This window comes from Zingiber officinale, chromosome 7B (assembly GCF_018446385.1).
Source record: "Zingiber officinale cultivar Zhangliang chromosome 7B, Zo_v1.1, whole genome shotgun sequence".
Lineage (NCBI taxonomy): Eukaryota > Viridiplantae > Streptophyta > Magnoliopsida > Zingiberales > Zingiberaceae > Zingiber > Zingiber officinale.
The window spans coordinates 110339996-110360935 of NC_055999.1; the positions used below are offsets into that span (position 1 = coordinate 110339996).

The 20940-nt window shown below is 35.2% G+C and overlaps 1 protein-coding gene across 5 annotated transcripts in view; it reads left to right on the forward strand.

Moving 5' to 3' along the window:
• LOC122006888 (exocyst complex component 5-like) overlaps positions 1 to 19468 on the forward strand; it is a 45577-nt gene extending 26109 nt beyond the window's left edge. Inside the window, exons 19-26 of one of the 5 annotated variants that reach the window (XR_006118788.1) lie at positions 6648 to 6745; positions 6826 to 6910; positions 8086 to 8163; positions 8248 to 8327; positions 15130 to 15188; positions 16641 to 16735; positions 18741 to 18839; positions 18915 to 18932. Coding sequence is in view for 1 of the 5 variants with exons in the window: in XM_042562571.1 (XP_042418505.1) it covers positions 6648 to 6745; positions 6826 to 6910; positions 15130 to 15188; positions 18741 to 18839; positions 18915 to 19001; positions 19120 to 19195 (504 nt within the window). In the remaining 4 variants the exon portion in view is untranslated. Of the gene's footprint in view, positions 1 to 6647; positions 6746 to 6825; positions 6911 to 7883; positions 7998 to 8085; positions 8164 to 8247; positions 8328 to 15129; positions 15189 to 16640; positions 16736 to 18740; positions 18840 to 18914; positions 19002 to 19119 lie in introns of those variants that run through there. The other 4 variants (XR_006118787.1, XR_006118786.1, XR_006118789.1 and 1 more) reach the window with 4 other exon arrangements.
• The last annotated feature ends 1472 nt before the right edge of the window (positions 19469 to 20940 follow it).

A 20940-nucleotide genomic window follows, 5' to 3' on the forward strand; every position in this document is an offset into this window, starting at 1 on the left:
TGAAGGCTACATGATCAAATTCACCCCAAATTGATGGAAGTGGTGGATCCATTAGGTATTATAAGAAAAATCCAATATATCCTTGTTAAGTTGATAAAATCATAAACATTAGTAGTATAATAGGGTTGGTAATAGGTATTATGAGAAAGGTCCCAAATATCCTCATTAAATTGAAAAAACTACAATGATTACTAGTATGATAGGGTTACATTTTTTTGAGTGCATCAAATGATTGGCTTGTCCTACAATGCCTTACCAACACCGATTGCCTCCCTTGACTTTTGCCTTAGCTTCAGTGCCTTTCTCACTTCGTTGTCATCCTTTGATCAATCACATTACCACCTTCCGATCTTTTTCCCAATTCTCTCTGACATTTCTGCCTCCACCTTATATACTTGACACAATGTTGATCAACACTCTTTGCCTCCATTACCGAGCTCTAGCGGTGGTGCATCATGAAGCCATCCATTGCTTAGTGGGTAGATGATCTCCACCCATGCACAACGAGGCTACCTTGCTCTTCATTGACACTCCTCTATGACCCAAATAAAGGTTGTAGCCAAAGGGTTCCTAATCAATATTTGAGGACTTCGATACAAAGTCCTCGATTGCTCTACCTAAAGAAGACATTGGAAGAGGACTCATGGGAGAAGAAATAGGTTAACAACATGATTGGAATGGAATTTTGAATAATGATAATTTAGATTTTTGCATCAATTTCTATCTGTCTCTCTCTCCAAGTGTACAAAGGAAATGGCTCACTTTCTCTTTAAGTATTCAAGTTTTTTAGTCCTATTTTGAATTTTCTTCCTTTTCCCAATCTCGACCTCCCTTCACTTCTTTTGTCGTCACTTCAATAATACACAATGCTGAAGTTAGGTTTTGGCAAAAGATGTTCCTCAAGGGCCTGAGGTTGTCGTCTATAGCATGTCGACTCTCATCCTTCTTTCTTCTCCTCCCTATGTCAACAAAAGCCATGCGAAACCACCATTGGCATCTTCTCCTACATGCGATTGAGATCGCACATAAACCCTACTTCTCTCTCCTCAAGCATGACTATCTTTGATTTCTTCTCCATCACATGAGGGAAACCAAACAGTGTGACTGTCACTGACATTCACTGACATCCTCTCTTGTATGTGAGGGAGACCATACTGCTCCACCAGTGAGACACCTCCTTGCAACACCTTTTGTTTTCCTTGCCAAGATGTACACCTCGCATGCTTGCTACCTCTTTCTGCACATTGCGTATGAACACCATCTCTATCATGTGAGTTCTAGCCACTGCCACTTTTGTAGTCTTCTCCAGTGTTCTCAGCCCTCCTAGGTGTTGACAGCAGGGTATCTTCTCCAGCCTGGATCTGGTCTGGGTTGTCTGCCCAGATACCCTCTTGAGCAAAACTTCTCTTCTTGTCTACTAGTCTGTTCACTCCCTTACTTTTGTCCTGGACAAGCCTCTGTCAATGCCATCATCTCCTTCAACTACCACCAGATTGCATCCAAACAAGCCTATGCTGCCATGGGAATCAAACATCCTTTAAAAATATAATTTCACTGGTTGAGCAGAATATTTTTGTCCTCATTCATTGTAATCTTGGTAGCAAAACTCTCCAACCGCTGCTCCTCTCACTAGAAGAATTGCATCCTACCTGCAATATCTGCACCATTCCTCTGAACACGAGCCCTTCTCTGCATTCTGCACTTGTGACCTCAATCTTCCTCAGCGGACCTATATCTCATATCCTTGCATTGCTGGTGAACCAGTTTCCTCTTGCATTCTTGACCTAATTTTATTGGATATATGTCTCCCCTTTCTAGAGAGTCTTCTTTATCTCACATTCCCTTATCTCTTTCTGATCTATGAGATTTAGACCATAAGTCCTTTTTCTTATTCATTCAATCACAATATTCTTTTCAAATTTGATTACTTTTCTCTCAGATCATCCTTTCCATTTCTCTGTCCCCTTGCCTTTATGCTTCTTCTTCCATCTTAATTTCTCTCATAGTTCGAAGATCAGTTTGATTTCATTTGTGTGCTACATTTGCATCATTTGAGCTACTAAATACTTGAATAAAGAAAATGTCGTGTTCTTAGTTTGCTACTTCTAGGAAAGGGTTAAGATGTTCTTTCTATCTATAGTGAAAATCTGAATAGAGAAAATGCTTTGTTCTTAATTTGCAACTTCTAACACAGGGTTGTTCTATGCTATTCATCTTCTCTTTAGGACCCTTGTGGTTTTTCCTTTTCTCTCAGTTTATTATGTGCTGTTGTATGTGCCACTCCAGTGGAAGCTCACTCGAGAGATTATTTCCTGAGATCTCTCTTTATATTTTCCCTTTATCAATGTGTTGGTCTAAAGTCAAAGGCATAGTGGAAGAGATCATTGTCTGTGCTTCCTAAACTCCTAAGTTTTATATCCCCTATGTGGAGTATACTTTAGTTTCATTATAATCATGTCTCAGTTTACATTTTTGTAATTCATATAAAAAGCTTGATATAAATTAATCTATGCTCCAATTTGAGGGAGTGTTAGCTTGAGGGGTAGTGTTGAGAGTATTAGAGTTATTGGTTTAGGTCAACATTGATAGTTCTAGGATTAGGGTTTTATTATGAGTTCATATTTAATAGATATCTTAAGAAGTCAATGGACTATTCTCTTTCCCCAAACTTAATAGGGCAAGGAGTGCTAGGAGATTAGAGAGAAATAGTAGAAGATGAGTGATGTGGACGCCTTTGTTGAACATTGCTATAGTTGGAAGCAAATTAATTACTACTTAATTAGCTATTAGAAATAAATTAGCTATTGCTTAATTAGTAGAAAATAAATAATGGCCTAATTTAACTACTGCTATAGTAGAAAACAAATAGTGGCCTAATTAGCTTTTCTATTTTTGATCCCTTGTTTTCCTTTATGGTTGGTCTTTCCTAATCTTGTCATGTTTGACTCCTTATATAAAGAGTGTCATTATTAATAAAGGGAGAGAGAAAAATTGAGCAATTAGGACTCTGTCTAGGACGAGTCTTCCCCCTTGAGTGATTTGGACTCTGTATAGGACGAGTTTTTTCCTTCTCCCTTCCCCCCTTACGTGTTGTATGACCAAGTACGGATCCGGATCTCGACCTGTGACTCGATCCTATACTCGGGACCATATCAACTTGGTATCAGAGCCGGCCATGGGTGACACGGATCCTATCACATCTAAACTCGAGGTCTTCATGGAAAGATTGATGTCACAACAACAAGTTTTCATGGAGCAGATCACTTCTCGCCGGCAAGGACTAGAGGAGCACATTGCCGAGATTTCCCGTACAGTTCAAGATGCTAGATGACGACCTTTGCACACTGCAGACAACCCTACCAGCACAGAGTATGGCCCTTCTAGAGGCTCAGAGGTCAGACCTAAACTGCCAACTAGCGACACCATGGCTCCGCGATACTCAAAGATGGAGTTCCTCACCTATTATGGAGAAGGGGATCCGCTGAGCTGGGTTAAAAGATGCGAAAAATTCTTTACCAACCAAAGGGCCACAGAGGCTGACAAGGTTGGCTTTGCTGCCTTCCACTTGGTAGGGGAAGCCCAACTTTGGTTTGATCAGGTAGAGCAAGAAGAGCCAGAGATGACTTGGAAGTAGTTCAAAGACCACTGTCATATCCCGCTTTGGCCCGCCCTTAAGCAACAACCCTTTGGGAGAGCTAGAAAATCTAAAGCAGACAGGCTCTGTAGAAGACTACCAGCGCCAATTTCAATCTCACCTCGCTCGGACCTCGGACCTCCGACCACAACAACAAGTTGACTTATTCACTGCAGGGCTAGTCAAAGATCTCCGTATCGACATCGAACTACAGAAGCTTGAAAACCTAGGCATTGCAATGAATATGGCCAGGGCACTAGAACGGAAGCAGTGCTTCCATCAAGGTGGGGGGCTACTGTGCACGAATTGGGGCGGGACCACAACCAAGCTCAACACCAGCAGTGGAGGCCCTCCTTTGGCGAAGACCAGGACCCAGACATCAGCAAGGAGATTCCAGTTTCATTTTTCAAGCGTCTGACTCGCGTCGAGATGGCAGAACGGAGAGCCAAGGGCCTTTGTTTTAATTGTGATGAATCCTACTCCACGGGTCACAAGTGTAAACGCCTATTTTGGATTGAAGTGTCTGATGATAACAGGGAAGGTGAGGAAGAGGGGGGAGTGAATTCAGAAATTTTCCTTCATGCTATTAGTGGCGTTATACCCCGCTTTCGAGCTTGAGGACAAGCTCAGTATCGAGGAGGGGAGTGATGATGTGGATGCCGAGGTGGACGCCTTTGTTGAACATCGTTATAGTTGGAAGCAAATTAATTACTACCTAATTAGCTATTAGAAATAAATTAGCTATTGCCTAATTAGTAGAAAATAAATAATGACCTAATTTAACTACTGCTATAGTAGAAAACAAATAATGGCCTAATTAGCTTTCCTATTTTTGATCCCTTATTTTCCTTTATGGTTGGTCTTTCCTAATCTTGTCATGTTTGACTCATTATATAAAGAGTGTCATTATTAATAAAGGGGAAGAGAAAAATTGAGCAATTAGGACTTTGTCTAGGATGGGTCTTCCCCCTTGAGTGATTTGGACTCTGTCTAGGACGAGTCTTTTCCTCCTCCCTTCCCCCCTTACGTGTTGCATGACCAAGTACAGATCCGGATCTCGACCTGTGACTCGATCCTATACTCGGGACCGTATCAATGAGCAGACAATAGAAATAGTAGATGTAAAGCTATATCTTTCATGACTGAAGATCACTTTAAACAGAGATGGATGGTTGAAAAAGATCATGTAGTAGATAAATATGGAATTTCAACTATTCTCGTTCGGATTAGTGATTATTGGCTCAGAGGTTTGTATGTCTTGAGGATGCACGTGATTGGCTCATATCGGTTCATTATAAACTCCTATTGAGTCTTAATCTAGTATTGCCAAATATATCTCACCTTAACTTTTGAAGTATATAAGTTATATTCTAGTAGTTCATTAAGATTCATGTTTTAAGTAGACATTTCTTGGATCATTGGGTTCTGCAGATTGATCCCCAACAATTATGATCTTGTCTTGGAACAGAATTTGTGTGAGAGGTCATCAAAGTGACAGAGTCTTTGAAAAACATCGAAACTTCTAGAATACAGTGTTGTAAATGGCGGTAGGATGTGGCGGGACGGTCTCGGCTGCCTAGGCAGTTGATTTTTTTTACTATTTTTATACATAATATTATAAATAGTCATTCTTTATATAATATGTAATTAAATGACGTTTATTTATAAATTAACTTCATACAATACAATTTATATAAGGCACAAATAAATATATGAATGCAACTAACAAGATAATTAATAAAGATTTGTCGTCATATTAATACTAAAAAAGTAATATCATTACTTTTACCAAAAGCCTAAGTTTAAAATTTGAAGTTTCAATCCAACATGGCAACAAGCGATTGTGGATGTCCACTTACCAATAGGCCCAAGGTGCTTTGACTTCTTTTTAGAAGAATCTCCCTTCACTTGACAATCATCATCATTGACATCAACACCTATATTTACTTCTGTTATCTCTACTTTTAGTTTTTCCACCCTTCTCGCTTATTCTTGCTATTTTCAAGATAAGCTCTTACTCTTTTTTTTTTGTGTCTTCGTCGGATGCTTTAGGACATGCTTTAACTTATCCTATAATACCCGCAATATGATGCTTTATCTGATAAACTCTTCCCTTAATAAGTCTCTTACACAATTTGAATGTGATCCAATCTTTTTTTTCTTTGCAATATAACACCCCATAATCCCAAACAATATCACTAGACGTTTGTTTCAATTCCACATCCGGTTGTTTCTTATTTTCCATCATTGATCTTCAATAATTAAATAAAAGATCAAAACTAGAACTAGAAGTTACTAGAAATATATAAAAGCTAACCTAGTGTGTTGGCGGCGACAGCAGGCGACGGCGACAGCGGCAATGCGATAGCGCTGTGGTGGTGGGATGGTTCCATGTGGAAGGAGGTGGGCTATGGGTGACTTGGTGGGTTGGTACAATTATTTATGTTTTGGAAGGGAGAGAGTGTATTAATATATCTAGGGTTTTTAAAATTTTGTTGACTTTGACTACGTCACCTACTGCCTTGCCTCGTCTCATCTTTGACCGCCTAAAACACCGCCTAAGGCAAAGGCGATGCGGTTGATGCTCGCCTCCCGCCTCGGCTGCCATTTAGAGCATTACTAGAATAACATCTAGGCTATGCAATAATTATTTTCCAGGCCATTTTTATTTCTATGTCGAATAAAAAGTATGTACTTGTTGCATCAAGCGGCAAACCTAGGTAGTTTTGTAGTTTCAACTTAAAATGGTACTTTTTGTAACTTAGAATTTTTCTTAGCCATGATTATTTCATGATTTTACAAGCACACATGTAGCCATATATATGTTGTCATCTTACATTGTGTGACAGCCCTTGCAAGTCTCGATTTATTTGGATTTTAATGTTCAAATAAGCAATCATATCTTCATCTTTCTTTGTTCATTATTTTTCTTCACTCAGGAACCTATGAATTCTTAATTTCCATGTATTTACTGACGTCTGGATTTTATTAAATCATGATGCCCTGTTTACAGGTTGAGCGATTACTATCTTCAGAGCAGAAAACTACAGACTATCGGACACCTGATGATGGAAATGCTCCTGATCATAGACCAACAAATGCTTGCATAAGGTGCATATAAGTTAATGTTAGATGGAGTTTGCGGTAGCAGTTAAAATATGACTACTAATGTGACTATTGGTTATCTTCAGAGTTGTAGCATACCTATCTCGAGTGCTTGAATCTGCATTCAGTGCTTTGGAAGGTCTCAACAAACAGTCATTTTTGACTGACCTGGTAATTTTTAATTTATTTCAACATCATTTTAGAATCTTTAACTAAGATCTCTGACATTTTTGTAAGTTGTGCATGTAAAAGTAGGAAAATGCATAGTTGCTAGCTTTATATCTCTTGCTATTTACTATTCTAGATTGCAATCTTTTGATCAATGCTTGTGTTTCCAGGGACTTGATTTCAGTTCCATCAATGATTTTCCTTGAACCTCTATGATAACGGCATGGTATTGTTTTGGCCAAAAGAAAATGTTGTATGCATTATGTGGACCTATCCATATCATTGTCAAGATATATTTGTTCCAATTGCCATGCCTCAGGATATAATTTCACTACTTGCCATGAGGTACCTCACTTGGTGATACTATAATAATAAGTAACTAAGAACACACTGTGGAAAGAATTAATGTGGAAATTCCTCTTATTTCAGAATGCAAATACCCAGTATCATATATAAAATTACAATAGATAAAATAAGAAATAAAAAGAGAGAATAGGAAACTAATTATTCCTAAAGATATCTTTCTAATTAAACCCCTTAATTTAAGAGATTTTTTTCTCACAACGGTTTATTTCTGTGAATAGCTATTTATTTCTGTTATTTATATTTTATAAGTTTACAGTTGTTCTACACTCCCCCTCAAGCTGAGGAATAGATATTTTCCATTCTCAGCTTGACTATTAGATCATGAAATCTAGAACTGTTCAATCAATTTGTTAGCACATCAGCTAATTGTAATTCTGAAGGGACATATGACATACAGACTAATCCTTCCTCCATATGAAATGTCTATTAATTTCAATATGCTTAGTCCTATCATGTTGGATAGGATTATGAGTAATATTAATAGTTGGCTTATTGTCACAATAGAGTTTCGTGGAGCATTCCCATTTGATTTTCAAATCATCCAGAATAATTTTCAACCAGAGTAGTTTACATAATCATTGAGCAATAACCCTAAATTCTAATTCTGCAGATCATCTTGCTATCACATTTTGCTTTTTACTCCTCCATGTCACCATATTACCACCAAGGAAAATATAATAGTTAAGCTTCTATCCACTAGAGAACTTGCATAGTTTGCATATGTGTAAGTTTCTAAAGCTAGCGTCTCATTTCTCTTGAACAAAATTCCTTTCCCAAAGTGCCTTTCAAGTAATGTAATACTCGGTAAGCAGCTTGAAGGTGAGATTCTCTTGGATCATGCATGAATTGGCTGATTACACTCATGGCATATGCTGACGAGGGTGAGCAAGGTATATGAGCCTACTAACCAATCTCTGTTGCATCCTTTTGTCGACCGTTGGTTCTTCCTTAGCTTCTACTGTCTTGTGATTTAGATCCATTGGACTAGAAATCGGCTTAGACCCAATCTTCCCTGTTTCAGCTAACAGATCAGTCACATACTTCTGTTGGTAAAGTATGCTACTTCAATACCAAGGAAGCACTTCAGTTTGCTTAGTTCTTTTATTTCAAATCCTTTATCAATTTCTGCTTTAGATCATGTTTTTTCTTTACATCATTTTTAGTTACAATGATATCATCTACATAGACTAGAAGAGTTGTCACCTTCCCTACAATTGAGTGCTTAACGAAGAGAGTATGGTCCCCTTGGCTTTGGTTATACCCAGACTTTATGACTTTTGCAAATCTTCTAAACCATGCTCTAGGAGATTGTTTTAGACCATAAAGAGTTTTCCTCAATTTACATACTCTGTTACTAGTATCACTTGCAAATCTTAGTGAGAGGTTCATATAAATTTCTTCATCTGAATCTCTATAGAGAAATGCATTCTTCACATAACACTGTAGGAGTTGCAAATTCAAGTGTGCAGCCAAAGATAGTAGAACTCGGACAGTATTCGTTTTTGCAACTTGAGCAAAGGTCTCTTGATAATCTACCTCCAAAGTCTAAGTATAACCTTTTACCACCAACCTAGCTTTATATTTCTCAAGAGATCTGTCTACTTTGTATTTTAGTGTGAAAAACCACATATAATCAACAATGTTCTTCCCCTTTTGGCTTCTCAACAACCTCCCATGTCTTATTCTTTTCTAATGCATCCATTTCCTCCCTCATTGCATCTCTTTATTCCCTTTTTTTTGACAATGCCTCAAAAACAATATTGGGAATAATCATGGTATTTAGATTCACAATGAATCTTTTAAGGGCTGGTGATGGATGTTTAAGAGAAACATAGTGAGATATAGGGTAGAGTGAAGGTGTAGGAATTCCGTTCTGTTTCAATTTCTCTATAAAAAAAAAAATTGTATAAGAACAGAACTTTTCCTAGCAACCCGCATGTTCGATCAAACATGTGTTTGATCAATCAAGCAAGTTCTTGAATGATCAAAGCACACCTTAATCGAAGTACAAGATCGCTAGCCTCTTGTGTTGGTATTCAAAATCGATACAAAGAAAACTAACTAATTACGCAGCGGAATTAAATAACTAGTTATACCTTTCTTCGTATCTAAAGACCTCTTAATCTTCTGTCGTATTCCTCTCCTCTTCTTGGACGTTGTATGGGCGATGATCTACCAAGACAAAATCACCCTTCTTCTCTTCTCTTCCAAACCGCCGGTTACAAAAGAAGGTTCTAGAATGGGGCACCTTCTGATCTTCTTCCTCTTCTCCAAGCCGCCACCCACCAAGGAGGATAAGCAAGAGCTGTCGGCCCATAGCAAGGAAGGGGTGTCGGCCCTAAGGAAGGAGAGATGAGGGGGGCGCTGACCCTTAGGAAGGTGGAGGAGGCTTATGGGAATTATGTGCCGCCGACCCTAGCAAGGGAAGAGGGGCGCCGACCACAAGGAGGGAAGAGGATTGTGGAAAATTAGGTTTTAGGGGGCACCACCTACTCCTTTTATAACATTTGCCGTCGGTTACAAAGAGAGAAAAATAACAAAATGCAATTTAGAAAAAATCTCCCTTTCTATAACCTTACCGCCGGCCCTAGGAAGATGGAGAAAACCAAACCAAAATCAAGTTAAACCAAACCAAGTTATGGATGGGTGGATGCGAGACTTTATATAGAGGCTACAACAGGGACCTAGAGGAGGAATTGGTTTAGGCCTCCTGATGGGCTTGGAGTTAAATAAACACCCATTGAATTAAATAAAAACCCATTGAATTAAATAAACCCTAATTAATTTATTTAATTCAAACAACTCCTCACTTAAATGAAGTAATTCGAATAGACTTTTATAAACCCTAATTAAATTATCCCAAGAATTTATATTAAAAATATATTTAAAATTAAAATCTTTTTATAAATTTTATTAATTTATTTATATTCTAATAATTTTATATTTTAAATTTAAAAATTCTAATAAATATTATTAATTCATTTAAATTGATAATTTTATATTTAAAATTAAAAAAATATATAATAAATTTTATTAATTCATATAAATTAGGTTTATATTCATAATTTTATATTTAAAATTTTAAAAATTCTAATATATATTATTAATTAATTTATATTCTAATAATTTTATATTTAAAATTAAAAAATTCTAATAAATTTTATTAATTCATATAAATCAGATTTATATTTTGATAATTTATTTTATTGCTGTATATTTTTTTATTTATTGATTTCAATGGGCTTAAGTCTTAATCATGTCAATACAACAATTTCATCAACTCGAAAGCATATTGCATGGAGTTATGCAACATGTTCGGATCCTAAAAATCTAAATATTTTATATATAATTATATCTTGATTATTTTATATATAATTTTTTCTTAGATTTGTTAATGATTCTAAAGTTCCTAAATTTATTCTTAAATCAATTTTCCGGTTATGACCCGAATCCGGGATTCTTAGAAGAAAGTCAAATGACATCGGATGAGAGTTTGAGATGTTGATTGATCCTAAGGACCGCAACAAAATTAAATGCAAGTTGTTTGAAAAAATGATGTGGGGGAGTGTATAGGATCAAGGAGCACATAGGAAATATACCTAAAAATGTATCTAGTTGTCGAAAAGCATCTCAAGAAAATAAAAATAAGTGCAAACAAACTATTTTAGAATGGAGGAACAAAAAAAAGAATAAAATATTGGAAGAAAAAGTTGTACTGCAGAGGTGACTATTTTTCTAGATGAAAAAGGTCTTGAAATTGAAGGGATAAATGAAATTAAAAAACTTCTTCCACTTGCCTCTATGGATAGATATGCATCAACAATTGCTCCTGAAATATAGGTTCAAGTGGGAGTAAAGTGTTTCGTAAAAAAATATAAAGGAGACTCTTTTCAAAGAAAGAACTCGACAAGTTCAACAATATATTAAGAGATGAGTTTATAAAAATGGAATCTTATTCAATGTTGTTGATAATGATAGCTTCAAACAACTAATGGAGGCAATAGGTCAATTTAGACCCGGATTCAAGCCTCCAACTCAATATCAACTTAGGGAGCTATTATTGAAACCTGAAGTTGAAAGAATAAAGCAGCTGCTGAAGAAACATGAAGAAGAATGGGCAAAGAATGGGTGCTCAATCATGATGCATAGAATGATAGAAAAAGAAGCATCTTAAATTTGTGTGTTAATTGCAAGGAGGGTACTATATTTTTAGAGTCTAAGGAGTTTTAAGACGAGACATATACAGCTAAACTTATTTTTGAGTATGTTGACAAGTGTGTTGAACAAGTAGAAGCTCATAATATTATTTTGATTGTAACAGACAATGCCACAAACAATATGACTACAGCTAAATTGATAAGAGAAAAGCGACCTGGGATCTTTTGGAGTCCATGTGCAACTCACATTGTTAATCTCATGTTTGAAAGTATTGGCAAGCTTCCACGATATAAAAGGTTATTGAGCAAGTCAAGTCTTTTACTATTTTCATTTATGCTCACCATAAGACTTTGTCATTAATGAGAAGTTTCACGAAGAAGAGAGATATAGTCCGGCTAGGAGTTACCAAGTTTGCATTAAATTTCCTCACATTGCAAAGTTTGATTGAAAAAAAAAATCTAGTTTAAGGGTCATGTTTACAAATGATATGTAAGAGAAATATAAATGGTCAAAAACAAACAAAGGGAAATTGGCTTACTCTACTGTGATGAGCATGAGTTTTTGGAATGGGTTCACTTTATTTGAAAATATTTGCTCCTTTGGTAAGAGTTCTTCGATTGGTAGATTGGTAGATGGAGATAGAAATTCATTCATGGGGTTTCTATATAGGGAGCTTCTTTAAGCTAAGAAATATATCAAGGTGGCCCTGAACAACGTGGAGTTGAATTCTAAGTCACAAATGAAGGATAGACTTGATATATTATTGCATACCATTGCCTTTTTGTTGAATCCCTATTTTTACTATAAAAATAGTTCTATTGCTCTTTGAGAAGGTCACAATGGGGATTTTTGAATACATGAAAATTTTGTATGCAAATGAGTTAGAGCTACAAGATACAATTATTAATAAGGAATTTACAAAATACAAAGATAAGACTGGATTATTTGGAAAAGCATTGGCAGCAAAAGCATGTGGAAAAAATAATGATACATGTGATCTATGTGCATGGTGGAGTACATACGACGCTCACACACCCAACTTACTAAGAGTCCATTGAGAATATTTTCATTAACTACAAGTTCATCTGGGCATGAAAGAAATTGGAGTGCATTTGAAGGAGTAAACTTTATACTTATAAGTCATTAATTAAAGTAAAGTATTAATTTTTAAAGTTTATATTCATGTTACTAATTATAATATCTACTTTATTTTTTTTTTCTTTTAAGATTCATACAAAGAAAAGAAATAGGTTGGATGTTAACCGATTGAACAACTTAATATTTGTCTAATTTAATGTTAGATTATTGAACAAACAAAAAAGAGAAAAAGAAAGGAATGTCGATGTCCTTGCAAAAGATGCTTCAAATGCACAATGTTGGATTGTGGATAGTGGGGAAGATGATGAAGTTGAATTAGGTTCCGGGATCACATGACAAATGGTTGATGGAGCAAATGGAGCTGATGAAAATCTACATCCCGAAGAAGCTCTAAAGTGAAAGAACTTAATGAAGATGATTTTGCATCTGAAGAAGAAGAGAATCACAATGATAATATTGAGTTTGTGTCCAATGAAGAACAAATTGTTGAAAATTATGGAGAAGAAGTAGAATAGATATGTGATATTTTTATTGGTTGTGTAAATTTGAACTCATTTTAAATTTGTTGTTATTGTGTTGAAGTTATAGTATGTGATTTATTATGTAATTTATATTGATACCGTGGAATCCGTCTAGCGGTGCCTAGTCCCTACCTAGGCGACATAGGAGATGATCTAGCGTCCGACTAGCGCCTTTGAATTTTAGAACATTGGAAGGACCCCATATGCCACTATGAATTAAATGAAAGGGAGTAGAACTTCTTCTATTGCTAATAGGAAAGGGTAAATGGGAATATTTTGTCAATTCGCAAACATCACACTGAATTCAGAAACATCCAATTCTTGAAAAAAATAGGAAACGTGACCTTTAAAATTCTAAAAGAGGGATGCCCAATACGTTTGTGATACAACTAAATGTTATCTTTATTGGAAGAACCGTGAAAGGACAAAGGCAAATTATTTTTCTTTGTGGATTCAAGGTAGTAAAGGCCACTATATTCTCCTAATCTAGGAAAACACAATAAGAAGGGGGAAATTAGCATGACACTGAATTTCAGTAGTTATTTTTGAACGAAAACAAGGTTGGTAGACAGTTTTGGTACATGGAGGACGTTTTTAAGGATAAGGCTAGGGGTAAGGTGAACATTTCCAAAACTGACAATAGTAACTAAAGATCCATTGACTACTATAATTTTTCTGTTACTAGAGCTAGGGTTTTAAGTGTGGAAAATTTGAGAATTGGGAGTCATGTGGTCCGTGATACCGGAATCTATTATCCATGAGTTATCAAAAAAAATATGTTTGAGGTACAAAAATAGAGCGAGGGGATACCTGAGAGAATCAAAGAGTACACGCCAATTAATCAAGAAAATCCAACAATCCTCGAAGTTTCTCAGTTTTTACAATATTGAATCTTTCTTGAGAGAGTCAAAAAAACACACGCCAGACGGTTTATCAAGAAAATCCAACAATCTTCCTTGAAAATAGAACCATGCTTTCTTAAGTTTAGATTCGACAAGATCTTCACTAGATGATATTGGTTGTTCTTAAGTTTGAAAGAACCATGCTTTCCACTTTCCTTACTAATCACAATCAAAGCAGGAACAAACACAAAAGCCACGATTCATTGAAAGTGGAAGATGCAAGAACTTTAAGGAATCAGCTTTGCATTTGTATTAAGAAAAGACATTTCTCTGTGATGATTTTTTTATTAGTTTTATTTATGAAAAGAGGTGTTCTTGAGTGAATAAAGAGCGAAGAAATGGGAGATAACTGCATATGAGGAAAGCATAGGTCAATCTTTGTAGTTTTAGTGTCCACTGCCCAATATACTTTGGATTGCTGGATGAGATTATATTGAGCTGAACGAGGAGAGTTTCAAGTTATCCACCCAAAACCCTGACCTACTTGACTAAACTGAACTGGTTCGCACTGGTTTAACATTGGTTCAGCCATAACTCCCCCAAATTGAGCCCTATTTGAACCTAAAGCAAACCCAAAATAGTCTCCACCTAATATAATTCTCAATTGGTCAATCTAACACAAAATTGAACCCAAATTGGATCCAAATTTAATTAAATCAGCCTCAAAACAGATTGGTTCAGCCTTAAACAATCTCACTCCGTGTTAATAATCCCCAATTAACTCTTGTAATCACTATTAGCTTGTAATTAACCCTTGATTTATAACATAATAACATGTAAGTTATATATGTCTACATTTTGAGATAATTAAGTGATCTCTTCCCAAGTTGGTCTGGATAATTTGCTTTCCTTATTATTCATGTATTTTAGGTACAATGTTTTGATCATTATTACTAGTCCTGCCAATTTCATATTCTATTTGTATCACCTGAATTAGGCTCTTTATAACCCATGGAGTTTTCTTTGTTTTATTTTGTGTCACTGCATTTTGGCATACACATGTAAAAATATCAACGTACCACACGTTTTGCCTTTTATTGGTCTTTACATATTGTTGGAATGGTACATCCTGTTCTTATAATAACAACACGAGATTTGTAACCATGCTTTTCGGAACTTGACAAGTTGCCTTAGAAGTAGCAGATGTTAATTATTAGATGGTGCCTTGTCATTTCAGGGAAATCGCCTACACAAGGGCCTAGTTAACCATTGGCAGAAATTCACTTTTAGTCCAAGGTAATTCTGACTACATTATCCACAGGGACCTCTTATCTTTATTCAAGTTACTTTTCAGCACATGCAAGTTCTAATTATTATTTTTAGAACAAGTATAGAGTAAATAAATAAAGTCATCCTTTTTTGAAATATTAAGAAAGGGAGGCTTGGCGCAATGGTAAAGTTACTGTCATATGATCTTGTGGCCACGAATCACAGAATAGCCTCTTGCAATGCAAGGTAAGGCTGCATATAATACACCTAATATGGTCCGACCCTTCTCCGAGACCCCACATTGGCGAATGCTTCGTGCACCAGGCTATTGTTTTTCTTCTGAAATATAATATTAATGCCCCTTAGATAATCTTCTAATTTTTACCAAACATTTCAAATATGAGGATAAGGAAATTCTCTTTCTTGAGGTATCTGATATGTTATCCTCTTAATGTTGCGTTATTTCCCAGTTAACATTATCCTGTTAAAACTATCAACACGTAGCAACTTGTATGCATATTATATCAAAGACTTTACATCATAGCTGACATGTGATCTCTTAATAAGGCAATGTTGTTAAAAGTACAGGTAGACACTGAAACTCAGTAATATTTTTTTTTTGTCTTTTTAGCCCTTTTAGTCAATTTAAGGCTAAAAATCAGACGATCCAGCTTTATGTTCAACATCTTCCAATAGTTTTTTTAGAAACCACTTAATTTGTTGCCTTCTTATTTTGTTCCAGAACAGTGATCAGTAAACCTATTTATAGTCTTCTAAATCAGACTACTTAATTTGTCCCATGACAGTGGTCAGTAAACCCTACATTTTGTAGTCTATGTTAATTCTACCACTGGAAAGAAGCAAGTATTTTTATTCATAAGTTGGAGCTCGAGGTATTTATATATTTTACGATATTGTGTTCATTCTACTTACATTGAAGATTTTAATCTTGCATGTTCATATTGCCAGCACAACATTGTTCTATCAGGTTTTTTCTTTGATCCCCATTCCAGTTCTTTGACGTATTTATATTGCATGCCTGATCCTAGTTCATGAATTTTCATGCCACTCTGGTCATGTATGCTAGAACTTAGTAGTTACATTTAATGCACATCTGGTTTTAGTCTGTATCAGATGTGTTTCCAGGATTTAGTTTCACCTCCAAACAAATTGCATTATGTGATTCTGTTTGTCTGCTGTCTAATGTACCTGAAACTATTGGGTTTCATATTTTAGAGTATTCCTGTTCATACTTCCTAGGCTCTCTATGCAATTTATTGCACTTCTATTGGTCGACAAATTTTTGACTTGTGATCTTCTGGAATATCATTGCCTGTCTTTTTTAAGAGTCAGAAGGTATTATTAACGAGGATTCAAATCTCATTCCATATTGGATGGCATTGTTGAAACACATTTATTTCGCTGGGTAATTCAAATTGAAACCAGTCATCACAGTGGAACATGCATATTCCTCTGCAGTTGTCTGATACTGGCCATGCACTGAGTGTGGAATGTGGTATAAGTTTTTTTTTGGCTTATATCAAGAGAGCTGTATTTCTTTGGTAGCTGAGAAGGTTAGCTACTTCCTCCTTTCTTTCCTCTTATTCTTCTTATTCCTTCTCTTCCTCTTCTTTTCATGATCCTTAATTGCTTTATTTGCCATTATTCCAAATTGGATCAGTCTCATGTTTGATAGTTGCAAATGTATGTGTTTGTCACCCTGATAATCTGAGCCCCGCCCTTCATCATTTATTGATGTTGTTTAATTCTTCATGCTTGCTCCCAGTTTGAAGTATCTTATTTTCTATATCTTTGAAATATATATATATATTTATATTTTAGATAGTATAAAATCAAATAAACTTGTCCCATGAATTTTTATTCAACTCTCTTAATTTGGATGTCAAGAATAAAAATGAAATAGTTTATAATGAACACATAAGAAAAAACTATGCACATTTCTAAATGTTTTAATCTTAATATAACTTCAAATATGAAATGTAGGTTGTTTCTTTGGCCTAACTATTGATTAGAGGATTTAGCTTGTATGAATCGCTTAACTCCTGCCACTAGTGGTCCAAGTATTGTAAATCATTCCAAATAAATACCTTGAAATTTCAGTATTTCCTTTCTTATGTTAACTTAAGCTACCAATGCCTCCACGTTTACATTAAACAATATTATAAGCATGACCATTCTTTGTTTTTAAGACTTCTAATCTTTACCACTTAGGATTCATTAGAATTGATATCCTGTTATTATACTTTTGTCTGGTCTATATCATTTGCTTGCAACTTCTCAATGAAAAATTGCCTTGCACCTTAACTTTTACTAAGTCAAAAACAATTGAAAAGTTACTTTTTCCTATGTGCTGATGTTGTGTGGACAAAGGTTGAAGGTACTGTCAGATAGGTATGCAGGGTTGTGTCAGTAGTGCAAATTAAATAATGTAAACTTTTAAAGTGAATAATCCGATCTACTTTTTTAGTTATAACTTTTGAAAGAAAAAGATCACATGCCTTTGCTTTTACTACTTTGTTAAAAGTTTCAAATGTCACTTATTTGCTGTGCCTATAAGGCTATAATGTCCATGTTTCAGTTTAAAAGATATAAACTCGCAATCCTATTTGTAGTAGTTTTGTCCAAGTACAACACTTCCAACAATTTTTATTGTTCAATAACATTTTAGTTGCATTACTACTTACAACTACTTGATTGTTCTGTAAAATTTCAACTGGAAACCTGCTTTTATATGTCTAAACATTAACCACTGTACTTCTTTACAAACTTAACTAAGATAAATGGTCGGGCATTCATCTATACCAATTTTCCTACTGATAATGCATGGTTTACACCAGTCCTCAGCATGTATCACATACTACATCATTTTTGCCAACTTATACATTGCTGCCACATTGCCTTAACTTTGTTTATACACCAATCTGAAGCCATCTAGCACTATGTATATCATTATAAATGAGTCGTTGGTGAAATACCAGAAAATCTGAAATCTAGATATTATTCCTACTTGTTGAGGTTCATATCTCCATTTGATTTCACTCATGTGACTTTCACAGTGCTACCGTATGGACGTTGGTCTTGTTTGTAAAGCACACTTAACCCTCATAGCCTTATGTATTTCTTTTCGTTTTTCAATTTTTTGTTGGGGTAGCTCCAGCATGTTTCTCATATGATGCTTTCCCTTGCTAATTCCTGTCATAATTCTAGCAGTTCAGACTAGGTAAGTGATGATATTTTCCCTAAGAAGTTGGCATATGTAACTATAAGAGAATACTAACAGTCAGATTTCTCAGTTCTAACAAATGCATTTTTCACAATGAATGGCATCTACTTATTTAGTTGTATATAAAGAGACTAGCAAACAGGTGAGTGTGCACACTGACTGACCTAGGTGAAGGCTGACCATTATAAAAGCACCCAAACCTGACAAAATCGAGTGGACATTGAAGGACTTGGTCAGATCCAACCTGAGATTGTTGAAATATATATAACTGCTATTCATACTTTTTGGAGGGTTAGTATCTCCAATTGATTGCTTACTGTGAATGCATATTGCAGTGGTGGACTGCGGTTAAAACGTGACATTACTGAGTACGGGGAGTTTGTTCGCAGCTTCAATGCTCCTTCCATAGATGAAAAGTTTGAGCAGTTGAGCATGTAAGTTTGTGCCTGTTCATCCACTGTCCTTTCTATGTGTGAACGACAAACTAAGATGAATTTTTTTTTTTGCAGAGTGGCAAATGCCTTTATTGTGGCACCTGAAAGCCTTGCTTCCCTATTTGAGGGTACTCCTCCAAGCATCAGGAAAGATGCATTAAGGTGTTTTCTCAAAAAAATTCCTAACAAATTTCTGACAGACAACCTGGCCATGTTCATCAAGAACAACAATTGCATGGCTAATCTTGCATTGACTCTTAATGATCTATTCAATTTGTAGGTTCATTCAACTACGCGAGGACTTCAAGACAGCTAAAATTTCATCTATGCTTCATAGCTTTACGTCAGATTCATAGTTTACGATGCTTTCAACTTTTCATGTTTATTTCAAGTTGCGATCATTTAGCAACGGCGGGCCTATTAGGTGGAGTGGCAGTTTGAATCATGGGAGGCCGAGCATTTACATGCAATTTTTTTTATATGTACTAGAATAATATATTATTCATTACAATTTAAGTTTGTCCAGCATCTCAATTCACTAGAAGCATTATGTCACATCTTTTGGATTTGTAACTCAAACTGTGGTATCTGCAAATGCATTTTTACAAGAAAAATGCTCTTTTTTTGAAGTTTGGCATTGTTATTTCTTTCTTTCTTGTAGATTCTTATACTTCTTAAAATATAATATGCGTATTTTATGTAATAAATTTTAATTCTTTGATTCCATGCAAATTCTATTGTGTCCAGTTAAGGCCATCATATTCTAAAAAGATATTGGACGTTAATTTATTTGAGATTAATAATAATGCATTTTAAAATTTATATAGCTAACACTCATAAAAAGAGTACAGGTCAGAAGTTACTGATGGCTGCAGTGAGCTAAAGAAATTGTAGATAGTTTTTTAAAAAATGCAAAAAAGAATATTGTGATTGAAGAGACGTTAGATAAAATAGAGAGATTATGAAAATGAGAGATTTATATATATATATATATATATATATATATATATATATACACACGTTATCAAGATTTTACCATTCGATTAATTTAGAACAAACAATTCAGTTTTATATTTCATTCATTAAGTAAGTTTAGGAAGTATGATAGTTCTGCGTGTGAAAAATGAGAGGGATGTTATATTTGGATGATGGACGAAGGAATCTTTTATGATAGTTTTAAAATCATTTTAGACAATTGACCAAAATGCTCATAATTTAAATTCTTTCAACTGTGCATAATGGCCATTTTGGTCAATTTCAAAATGGTTTACAAACAATTTATCAAAACGCCCTGATAATTGATTTTTTTTTACTACAAAATGGTCATATTAGTCAATTTTAAAATGGGTCAGGCACTAGTATGTGTTGATTCATCCAAGCCTCTTTATGGTTCCGCCAAAGCACAACTCAACTATCTTTTGTAGGGTAAAGATGATAGGTCTTAATTGGCCCAACCTATTTGCTATCTCATTGGTTAGGACTTAAGGAGAGAGTAGATCACCAATGTTTCTCATTGGTTAGGAGGAAGAACTCTCGTCTTGTTTTTTATTTATTCTTATTGAGTGATCGATCCAATGGAAGTTTCTCACGATCACTAGACTAAATCAAAAAAAAACTCACAGCAGATAACTCATCAATCAAAATTTTAAGTCAACTATCTATTAAAGAAAATCATCCGTTAGTTTACGGATATTGAAACTAAATCCATAGATAATGGAAAAAAAAAAACATCCTATCGCTACACCGTTACTCTCAAGACAAGAAGAGCTCTATCTGCACTAGCTAGTCACTTAGCCAAATTTGGTTGTGGAAAACTCACTACCACAACCTCATCTAGGCCAATTCAAGTATAATTCATCAATGACTTGATCCGGAAAAATCACCACAAAACACAGGCCCCATCGCACACTAAACTCTGGAAAGTCCCTTTCAAATTAAGTCTCCCACTTATCTTCCATCCAAGTAAGAAATTGGATATGTATGGAAAAAAAAATTACAACTATTCTAATCGATTTTTTTAGGTCAACGTAAATCTATGCAATTGGACATCAATTCAAGCCTTTTTATGATAGGAAAAGAAGAAAAAATATAACAATTTGTT